Source organism: Amaranthus tricolor, chromosome 1 (genome assembly GCF_026212465.1).
Source record: "Amaranthus tricolor cultivar Red isolate AtriRed21 chromosome 1, ASM2621246v1, whole genome shotgun sequence".
NCBI lineage: Eukaryota > Viridiplantae > Streptophyta > Magnoliopsida > Caryophyllales > Amaranthaceae > Amaranthus > Amaranthus tricolor.
This window is the reverse complement of record NC_080047.1, coordinates 14257267-14269232: the sequence shown is the minus strand read 5'-3', so window position 1 is coordinate 14269232 and position 11966 is coordinate 14257267. Positions and strand designations below refer to the sequence as shown.

The 11966-nt window shown below is 33.9% G+C and overlaps 1 protein-coding gene across 1 annotated transcript; it reads left to right on the top strand.

The window, feature by feature from the left end:
- Nucleotides 1-2915: 2915 nt before the first annotated feature.
- On the top strand, nucleotides 2916-5745 carry LOC130805062 (G-type lectin S-receptor-like serine/threonine-protein kinase At2g19130). The gene has a single exon (XM_057669678.1). It carries the CDS (start codon nucleotides 2971-2973, stop codon nucleotides 5470-5472), a length of 2502 nt encoding a protein of 833 aa, XP_057525661.1. The 5' UTR covers nucleotides 2916-2970; the 3' UTR covers nucleotides 5473-5745.
- The last annotated feature ends 6221 nt before the right edge of the window (nucleotides 5746-11966 follow it).

Sequence of the window (11966 nt, the reverse complement as noted above, 5' to 3'; positions counted from 1 at the left end):
ATCTTATGAACTAAAAAGTTGCCCAAAATCCATTATAAATACCCCTCCTTAGCCATGAGATCACTTGCACCCCCATCATCAAATCTTTCTACCATTCTTTCTTATATCTTTACTTCATTAACATCTTACTAACTTTATACCCTTTTTATTTGTTGGAGAATCAAATGAAGATGGAGTTTGATCTTATCACTTCTTAAGCCAATAATCATTAACTTTTAAAAAGTCAAGTATTATCTTTTGGAGCTTGGATATCATTTTCTTTTGGGTAATTGAAGATCTACTTCTTTGAAGCTTGGAACCTTGAAGACTTTTTCTTTTGGGGCTTATTTCCATAAGTTCTTATTTTCCTATTATTATTCTCTTACTTGGTTTAGCACCATCTTCAGAGGAAAATGGTACACATTTTCTTAACACTCTCGTTATGTGATATTTATTTATGGTTACTCGATAATATAAAAGCATGATCAACATGATTTTATTTTAGTCATTTAAACTTTTTATGGTAATATTAAAGTCATATCCAGTTTAGTGATATTTTCGTCAAAACAATAATACTTTTGGGACACTCGAAAAAAAAGTCATATATATGGAAATTTTTGATTAATATGATAATATAAATATATATGAATTTTACTAGTTAAATAAACTTATGTGTTTAAAATGATTCCATATCATCTTGGTGTTTTGATAAAATTTTTAATCGGTTTATTGGTAAAATAGTCAAACAAATTTGTTAAAATGCTTAGCATTGTTTTTCTTGAAAACTCATTTCATATAGATTTTGGACCCTTAATAACTTGTCGGATTATGTTATTTTTATAGTGATGATAGATCCGTTTTACTATTTTACTGGTTATTTGATAAAATATGTTATTAAGTACTTAGAAATATTACCCTTGACTGTTATGATTATTTATGACACAATAATGACTTAATTTAGCCTCAGGAATCTTAGTATAGCTACGAAAATTTTTTATTTAATTAATATTAATTTATTAGATACTAGTAATTTGTTTCTATTAAAAGGGTAGAATTGTCAAAATTTTGACTAGTGCCAGTTTGACTTATAAGAATGTAAACTATTTCGGTTTAGAGTCTTGTTTGATATTGCATGATATTGATTGTATGACTCTGATAGTAAGGTAATGTCGAACCATGGACCGGCATGTAAAATCCCGGCGTCCGTGTTAGCCGGCACGTAAAATGCGGTGTCAGACAGGGGGTCCGAGAAAAACCCATCCCGTGAAGTCTCGAGCATAACAGTATTGAGAGGAGTGACGACTCCCACCACAGTTAGGGTTTAGGACTACGGTCCTCACCTAACCAGACCCTTACATATATCAGTTGTCATTATTGTTGTGATCTTGTGATGTGCTATGATGGTAAAGCTATGAGGTTTAATTGAACTTGATTAAATAAGCATTAAGGTTACCAAGTATTTAGTAGCAGTAATGAACTTCTGCAAGTATTGAGAATGTAACTTAATGGCTTAGTAAAGGTCAATAATGAGTAATAACCTTCTATATTGTGCTTGATGATTATTTTGTAAGCATGATTTAACTATCGCATCATAAGCTTGTTGAGAAAATTGTACTCGGCTTTATCGCTGACCGATTTAATCGGCTGTCATCCGTATTATGGATGATAGTATTTTGCAGGAAAAATTAGCTCAGGTTTCGATCCATGCCGCAACTTTAATTATTCTATCGAGGACTTAGCTTCAATGATTTTACTTGATGACTATATTGTACTTATGTTTTTTTTTATCGTATTTAAGTAAACCTTATTTTATATTTTCTCAGTTGTAAGATATTTTTTTTGCTTATGTTTTGAACGATTTTTAGTTCAAATGGTTTTTAGCAGTTCGGCGTTTTACACTTCCGCATTATTTATCTTAAATATAATTATTAATGTTAATTATGTATCGAGGGTGCCGCTCCTACTACATTATGTGTCCTCAAGAGTTAAAATGTATGGATGAGATTAAAAAAAAGTGATGGGCTATTGTCCAAAAATATAAATTATGCAAATTTAGTAAGCCGGACCAAAAAAAAAAACAAACAATGCAAATTTCGTAAGACGAAATAAAATAACAAATGATGCAAATTAAATGACAACAAGGGCATATTACTAGCTGGTTGTACTTTTCTTGTTTTTTAAAGTAAAATCTCCAAATTAAATGCTTAATCAATTTGGGTAGGTAGTCCATCAATTTCCTGTCAAGTTAGCAACCTCCGCGTTTTATGCATGAACTACACACTTTAATCCTCTCTTTGTTGTAGTTAACGTCAACTAGCATTCTATTTTCTCTTAAATAAATAATCATTAATGGTTTACTTCAGTCTTTGCCGTCCAGCAAAAATCTTCAAGTAGTCAAACTTAAATCCAATACATGGAAGATTAGGTAATTATGGGTACACTAATTAAACATTCTAGATTACCAAGTCAATAATCATCAATAAAATATGTTTAAAAATGTATTCTATAAGATACTTTATGTTGAAAAATAACTCACATGTGATCCTACATCGACGAATTAGATAGAAGTTAATTAACATATATACTTGATATATTTGATGGACTACTTCTTTTTAATACCAACTGGTTTTAGGCGGTGCCGTTCTTGATGTTTTATGGCCATAGGCAAAACGAAAGAAATAAACCCTTTTGTAGAGGATGGATTTCGATGTTTGCAAAAGTAAAGTTACAATCTTATAAGCAGTATTCTACGTCCTACATAAAAACATTACTAAATTGAGGTATTGGGCCCCTTTCTAGCTCTGGGCCCTGAATTAGTATGGAGTCTCATCGGATTTGTATGCAGTCAACTCTCCTCTTGTATGGGTATTGTGTACAACCCAAAAATTATCACCTTATACCTCAGTTTGTAATAACTACAGCTTTGCTGTAAGAACAAAACCCATTTCCACCCTAAAAGTTCACAAACATTAAGTGAACAACTCATCAAATATGCATATCAAAAACAAATTTAAGCCCAACTTTTGTACAATCCTAGCAGTATTATGCACTGTCTTAACTGATTTATGTCTTGGAGATGATATGATCACTGCAAATGGGAGTCTTACAGGGGATCAAACCATAATATCCGCGACTGGCTTGTTCGAGCTAGGCTTCTTTAAACCAGGTAACACTTCCAACTACTACATTGCTATCTGGTACAAGAAAATCCCAGGAAAAGCTATCATTTGGGTAGCTAATAGAGATCAGCCTGTATCTAACAAACACACTTCAAAACTCGAGTTTTGGAGTGATGGTAACTTAGTTCTTCTTAGCAATGAGTCTAAAAGTTCTCCAATTTGGTCTACTAACTTGAGCTATAATCCCTCTAAAAGTCTTAAAGCTGTTCTCCTAGATGATGGTAATCTCGTTTTGAGAGATGGGTCTAATTCGAAAACACCCATTTGGCAGAGTTTTGATCATCCAACCGACACGCTTATGCCTGATGGTAAGTTAGGATTGAACAAAGCTAAAAACACAAGTCAAGTTCTTACGTCTTGGAAGAGCTTAGAGGACCCTGGAACGGGCCATTACACGATTGAACGAGATCCTAACGCTAGTCAGTTTATAATGTTATGGAACAAGACTGAACAGTATTGGACTAGTGGACTGTGGATTCCTAATCAGCAGATTTTCAGTCTTGTGCCAGAGCTTAGGTTTCTTAAAACACAGTTATATAGTTTTAGCTATGTTGATAATGATAATGAGAGTTACATTACTTATTCCGTTAAGAATCCTTCGATTGTAACGAGGTTAGTAATGGATGTTTCGGGCCAGATCAAGCAGCTAACATGGCTGGATAATGCTCAGCAATGGGTCTTGTTTTGGACACAGCCTGGACAGCAGTGTGAAGCTTATGCTTATTGTGGTGCTTTTGCTGTTTGTAATCAATCATCGCTTCCGTATTGTCATTGTTTACACGGGTTTGATCCTAATTCAGAATCAGAATGGAATTTGAACGATTACTCTGGTGGGTGCGCGAGAAAAACTAAGTTATCATGTGAAACCGGTGAGGATACAGATAAGTTTTTAGTAAGTCCTAGTCGAGTGTTACCCGAACACCCACATTTTGACTCGGCTAGATCTATCGAAGAATGTGAAACTGCGTGTTTGAGGAATTGCTCTTGTACCGCGTATGCTTTTGATGAAAATGGGTGTTATGTTTGGTTTGTAGACTTGTTGAATATGAGACAACAGTCTGATAATAGTGGGAAAATTCTGTATGTTCGAGTCGCTGAATCTGATGTTCGAGCGAGTGGGAATAAGAAGTTAGTCATGGGTGTTTTGGTGGGCTTGGGTATGGGGCTGGTAGCTGTATTTGGGCTTATTTATTTTGTTCATTGGAGGGGAAAAAGGCGGTTGTTTGTCGCTACGAAAACAATGGAACACTCATTGACAAGATTTAGTTATAGAGATCTTCAGTCTGCCACTAGGAATTTCTCACAGAAACTAGGAGGAGGTGGATTCGGATCAGTTTTTAAAGGAATGTTGCCTGACTCGACTCCGATAGCAGTAAAAAAGCTCGAGAAAACGAGCCATAATCAAGGGGAGAAGCAATTCCGAGCAGAAGTAAGTGCGATTGGAATGATTCAGCATGTAAATCTTGTTCGTCTTTGCGGTTTTTGTTCAGAAGGGTCGCAGAGATTGTTGGTGTATGAGTATATGCCTAATGGATCGTTAAACACTCGTCTTTTCAATAAAGAAGAGAACTTTCCGGTTTTAAACTGGAGAATGAGGTATCAGATTGCAACGGGAACAGCCAGGGGATTGGCTTATCTACACGAAAAATGCAGGGATTGTATCATACATTGTGACATTAAGCCCGAAAACATACTTTTAGACGCTGAATTTGGTCCAAAGGTTGCGGATTTTGGATTAGCAAAGCTCGTAGGGCGAGAGTTTAGTCGTGTTTTGACTACAATTAGAGGTACGAGGGGGTACTTAGCACCCGAGTGGATATCAGGGGATGCCGTAACAGCAAAAGCTGATGTCTACAGCTATGGGATGACACTATTCGAGATTATATCAGGCAGACGAAACATTCATTATGCAACCGAAGGTCGATTGGACTTTTACCCAACTTGGGCTATGACTAAAATAATCGAGGGCGAAGATGTTTTACACATAATAGATCCTCGGTTGGAAGGAGACGCTGAAAAAGAAGAAGTCATGAGAATTTGTAAACTCGCTTGTTGGTGCATCCAAGACGAAGAGACTCAAAGGCCGTCAATGGGGCAAGCAGTTCAAGTTCTCGAGGGAATTTTGGACATTGATATGCCATCAATACCGCGCTCACTTCAAGTATTTGGTGGCAATGCAGAAAGTCCTGTATTTTTTAGCGAGTTTACATCGAGTCAGTATTCAACCGAAAGAACTGACAATGCATCAGCTACTTTGACGAGCGAGGACAGCTCCACATATATAAGTGCTAGTTCCATACTTAGGTCAAATTGATATATAGATTTCTATGTTTTGTAATGCTATGTTGCTTGTTTCATCAATTCACTTTGCTCTTCTTCTTTTGCTTCTCTATTATTCCTAGAACTAGAATCCAACACCCACTTGCAATCACCCCTTGTACATCACAAAAAACTTTGTCTTGTATACTATAGTATAGCTATGTTACTTTGACACGGGTTCTGATGTCGGATAATGGTACATATTCAAGTGTTAGATACGTCTAAATATTCAATTTTATGCCTAGAATGAAGTGTTTAAGTGCCATACATACCAATGTTCAAGTATCAAGGATCGGAAACGGGTACGTGAAGCAAAATGAAGAGTTCGAGTAACATACCAGTATAGTATTTATTTTTCTCTAGTATTTATAGGTCATATTAACTTTCAAAGAACCGTCTCGAGCAAAATTTTAAGCTGACGGTTGACGCTTCAACACATCTTATTTATTTTGTAAAGCTCTTCACACGAGGGCTTTTTTGGACTAGCATTGTGGATATAAATCTATCTCGTACCGGATGCTAATTTTGTAGAGTGACACTTGATTTAGCTTATTGTGAATGACTTTCTGATGTATTGAACAATATCACACTATCTTCATTTTTTCACACCCTCAGTTTTTTTATAAAAAAAAATATTTTTTTTTCATTAATCATTTTCTCTTGGGGTTTCAGAAAGAATATAACTCATCAATGATACAATGAAACATGAAGTGGACAATTTACAAACTTTAAAGAATTACAAATGCAGGTTATGCGAAACAGGTTTTCAACGGGATGGGTCAGGTTGGGTCAAAACTTAAATGGGTCGGATCGGGTCGGGGTCATGTCAGAATGTTAAACGGGCCGGGACAGGTCAAAGCCCGTTTAAATACGATTCACTTTGACTCATTTTCTAAAAGTTCGTAAATAGTCTTTTTATTATAATTTATGGCCCGTTGGGTCAATTCAACAATGTATATATATCATATAAAAATATAAAAAAAGTGGTAAAATATTTTTTATAACCAAATCCTATAAATGTCCGACCCGACCCTGTACACAAAGGCCGTTAATGACTCGGCCCGCTAATAACCAATTAGAATGTGACGCGATTTTTGACCCGTTGGGTTGACCCGCCCTATTAAACACCTCTAGTTATGTGTAAGGAAGAGAGGAGCTAACTATGGAGTAATCTTAAACAAGGTGTAGTTCTATACAATGAGACTATTGGCACATACATATGCTAGGCTAAGTAGGAGTATTTTTAGGTGAATTAAGGGAAATTAAAAATGTGGCAAAATTGATAGTCAGAAAAAAAACAAGGCATCAACTGATCAGTAGCCTTGCTGTAGGCCTGCTCGTCCAAGAGAGTAGGCTGCTCATGCAAGTAGGCGTAGGGGAATTGAGCAAAAATTCATAGTTTTTTAATATGATTGGAGTTTACTTATTGTTATGATAAGAGATTTTTGAAAGAGAGCTTTAATTAAAATAATTATTTTTTGATATTTAAAGACTTGATATTGAAAGTTTGTAAATTTTATTTTGTTGTGGAATGAAAGCATCAAGTTTAGTAAGATTTTAAATACGTGGTTTAAAATTTTTTTAGTTTAAATGTGTATGAATCTTAATTAGTTAAAAAAATGTGGTAATTATTTAACTTTTCGATGTGATTCATAAGATTATGCATTATGGCTTTTGAAGATATATTTATCTTGTCATGTATGTTGTAAATAATGTATAAACTTTTGAAGATTAAAGAGATAGTAAAACTAAGGATTGAAAATGTTGATTTTATACCTTAGTGATTATTATGAGATCTTCTAAAAGTATGATTAAACTCTTTAAATGTGGAGGTATCATAAACATTCTCTTGTCATCAAAATAATATTTATTCGAGTATTTTTTATGAAATTCTTTAAAAAGTATTTACTAAAGGTTATTAATTGTTGTTTTCTTAAATCTCTTTAAGTATGTGATGTTCCTTGTATTTCCCTAAATATTATTAATAGAAATATTCCTAATGATTGAAAAGGAGTTTTAGGAACTACTTTGGGTTTGAAGAACTTGTGAAACCTTTGGTAATTGATGAGTCCATTTGCTATTTTGTTCATAATATTGATTAAGTCACTTGTTTGTTATATGAATATAATTTGTTACTATATTTGAAGAGTTGCAAGGTATTCACAGTAGGTTGTGTGACTTTTGTTGTTGTGTTGAAAAAATGTGAAAATGGATAAATATGGTTATTTTAATTATGCATATGACTGGAAGGTGGTGCCTAATTTAAGTTTAGGCTTTAAGTGTTCAAGTTGTTTTATAGATGGATGAGTTGTTCTTTTATAACCATGATAAGTTTGGAATACTTATGTATTTTTTATTGTTTTGAATATCATACTTATTGTAACACCCCGTAATTTATCGGGTTTAAAAATAAATAAAATATAATAAAATAAAGTATAACAAAATAAAATAAATAAGTAATATTAAACTATACTATTTTATATAGTTAATTATAATAAATAAAGTAAGTTTAATTTTATCGGTAACAAGTTTTATCGCGTACGATGTTATCGTGTGACGTTTCTTTGCTGTTTTAACAAAAGTATAATAATTACTTAATTAATTTTAAAAAAATAATATTATAATGGAAGGGAGGTGAAGGGAGCAGCCGATTTTGGAGGGTATGGGAAGAGTCTTGTAACTCCTCTCATAATGGTGTAATTAGGATTAATTTGGTTGGTCCTTAATTTCCCATATTAATCCTAAACATCCTTTGTATTCCTCACACTTCAAAGCCTTGAACAAAGAAAAAATCAGAAAAATTTTCCTCTTCCTTGTGCTCTTGCTTTCGGTATTCACAAACAAAAAAAAAAAAATTTGTTCTCTTGTTTTTGTCATTCAACCTTTTGATCAAAGGGGTAAGTTTAATGGAATTGCTAATTGTAGATTTTATATACAAGGTTTTCTAAGATGAATTATATTTTATGTATGATGATATCCTATGACTTTGAGGAGGATTGAGTATATTTTTATGTAATTTTCTTTAATAATCCTTTAATAAACCTTAATTTTGTTATAAAGATTAGGTTATGTTTCTTGATTTGTATTCTTTAACAAAGTTTAAATTTGTTATAAGGATTGAGTTTATGTTGATATTTAAATAAATTTCTTTTATGGTTTAAATTTCTCTAACTAAATTTCAATTTGTTGGTAGAAATTAAGTTGGTATGGATTAAGTTATGTAGTCATCCAATGGTTCAATAATCCTTTAGCAAAATTTGATTTGCTTGAAGGATTGTGTTATATTTATATATATGTGTCTTGATTTAAAAGGGTGATTTAGTTATGTAATTTTCTACAAAATTGAATTTGTTAAGAAAATTAGGTATTTAATTTAGTTATCATAATTTATGAAATTTCAAGTCTCTTGAAGGATTTTTGTGAATGTGACCTTGCTAGAATTATTTTGGTCATGAGATTTAAAAGAGAGAAAAGGGTTGTTAATGTATATATAAAATAATAATAATGATGAATTTAAAAAAATATATATATGTATATGTAATCGGGCAGCAGCTGATCTGCCTCGTTAAAATGCCGACCCCGAAACGTTAGTTGTTTTCCATTACGTTAAAAACTCGTTAAACGCTTAAAATAATTACAAATAGTAAATGGATGTTAGTAATTACGAAATTTGGTACCCAAGGTAATTGACGCGTTCCGAACGCATTGGTGAAGTCGGATTTTTCATTTGAATTTTTTTACCTGTCCGAACTGGCCCTCAAAGTTTCTGGTCAGAATGCGAAATTTGGAACCTTTGGGAATTCGATGTAAACAATTAAAAATTATCACATCTTAGTGATATTTTAGCGTATGGAGTGGATTAAATGTGTAAACACGTCCTAATACATGATCGTTTTGTGTGTGTGTTATTTAGGACCTCGATTCATAAAAGGGCGAAATTTCTGTCGTGCTTGAACGTTGTTGTTGCAGCGTTTAAAGGTACACGCTTAGACCATATTGTTTACGTGGTTATGCAAGTAGTGTTGTTTCATTTCTAATCGAGGCTTTGTAAATCACATAGGATTAGACACCTCAAATAATTTGAAAGAAATTAATTGAAAATTGAGAATTTGTGTGATTGTCACCCAAAGAGGTTGACGTTTGGTTATGTTACCCAAAGGGGTTAAAAGTTTGGTTTGGATTATTATAATTATTGTTCCCATGGCAGTTTTAAATCATTACGGTCACCATGGGGGTATGCATACTTTAGCCTTTGACGACCCGAACAGGACGGGCAACGTCTTAGGTCGATGGTTGCCTTGGGATTAGCTCTCCCAAGTGTATTCCTCCAAAAATATTTGAATTTATACTTGAACGACCCGAACAGAACGGGCAACGTTACAAGTTGGAATTATCTAATGATGAATGGTTTATACTTGAACGACCTGAACAAGACGGACAACGTTACAAGTTGGGTTTTATTAATAATAAATGTATTAGAGCCTATGCATGCTAGGATGAACATTTTCAACCTGATTGATAATTGTATGATGTCTCTGACGTGTATTGGTTTGTTTCTTTGGAATCTACTATGTGTTGTCTTACGACGACTAGTAGGTTGATTGCAGGTGGGGCCTGGAGTGAGATCTCGGTTTAGAACCCGTAGTTATCAAGACTATGCTTTTATCTTTTGAATTAGATTATGAGTAGAAAGAAATTCTGTATTTAAGAACCAGGCGATTGTGTAGTTTTCTTTTCACTTTCGCTATTTTCAATTAGTTGGTTTAGAGGCCTTTAGGCTCTCGAGTTGTATGTAACAGACTTCCGCTGACTTGTTGTTTTATTTCTTTACGCTTGAGTCTGTTTTCTGTCTTAGTTATATTCCTTTATCGATGGAACGTTGTCGATCCAAGTAGAGGTGGTTCTTTAGTGTCCGCTATGTGAACCGGGATCATGTTTTCATATGATTGCCCGGCTCACTTGAACCGGGCCGTTACACTTATGTCATGAGCATCAAACTATATGTTACTTGAGGTAATTGTATGAATTTGTATGATGATGTTTCTTTTGAGATAAGTATGCTATTGCGATATAAATTTCCGAATGGGGGAAGTTCCTCTAGGAGGAAGTAAGAATACCATTCATTATCTTATCAAAAGGATGTCAAGATAAGTGGTTCTTGACACGATACTCTTCCTGGGGGAAAAGAATACCATGATTCCCGTATGGGGGAAAAGTCCTTAATAGGAACCATACATGCCTTTTCCAAAAGGATTATCAAGATAAGTGGTTCTTGATGTGTTGAGGGGGATAGTGCTAAAACCCAAACGTGAATGAACATGCATTTCACCTATCCCTATGGCATTTGTTGGCATTGCTCTATATTTGAGGGATGATTCCTTAGGCTCTTAATGGATCTTGTAGTACTTTGTGGTGGGCTATTTGAGACGATCCACCTATGTGAGTGTGGGGTTTGGCCACCTCCTATGTGGAATTTCAGGCTAATATTCCACTAGAGCGCTCATGAAAATTAAGGTAGGTGTCTAGGCCATAAAAATGCACCATATAATTTAAGCGGATTTTGTACCTCTTTTGGCAAGGCATGTGATTTGAGGGTCTCAATTCAAATCTTACTAGTTCAAGACTTAGTTCACTTGTTTGATCAAGAGTTCTTAGAGTTCAAGACTTGTTCACACACTAGAACTTGTGGATTGTTGCCGCATTTAACTAAACAATAAGTTCAAGGTTTAGTCTACTTAATTGTTATGTGCTAAAGTCTTCTCTTGCACAAGTATTTTTTCCTTTAAATGTCATTTATGGGGGATTGTTGGATAAATAGACCTTTAAAGGTTAGAAACTCCTCGTAGTTACCGTTGGAACTTCAATTGTTTACCATCAATCCATAATCAATTGCTAATCATTCTCATTCATGGAGTGTTTTTAATCACATTAAAGTGCTTTTAATCTCCTTGACTATGGTTTAAGAGGGTGAAAATATAGTTGTTGGGAGCCTATAAATAAGTGGTTTTCATTCATTTGGATATATACACTCCTAAGTTTTATCTTCTCTTCATCTTCCATTCACTTGTGCAAGAGTAATATTTGTTCTACGCCTTTAGTAGTGAGTGTACATTGCTATTGGTGGATGTATTAACCTTAGGAAAGTCCCGTCTATTTACACTTGGGATAGTCGAAAAATAACTTTCTTAATGCAACGTTAAGTTCGTGTCACACCATACATTTTCATATCAAACACATGCTAAACACAATTCTAAACAGATTTCTCATATACAAATATTATACATATTATTATTACTAATATGTGTTGATGATTATAGCCATACATAAGAAGAATTTGAGAAAACTTTTAATAGGCTTATATTTCCAACATTATAAACTCGTCACCTTAGTAAAGGCAAACAATTAGATTGGACCTGCAAACACCAACAAGAAAACGAGAAGCATACTTGTACTATTGCCAAAGTACAATATAATATATCATATATCAAT

Coding starts and splice junctions, on each gene's coding strand:
- LOC130805062 (XM_057669678.1), top strand. CDS start 2,971: ATGCATATCAAAAACAAATTTAAGCCCAACTTTTGTACAATCCTAGCA.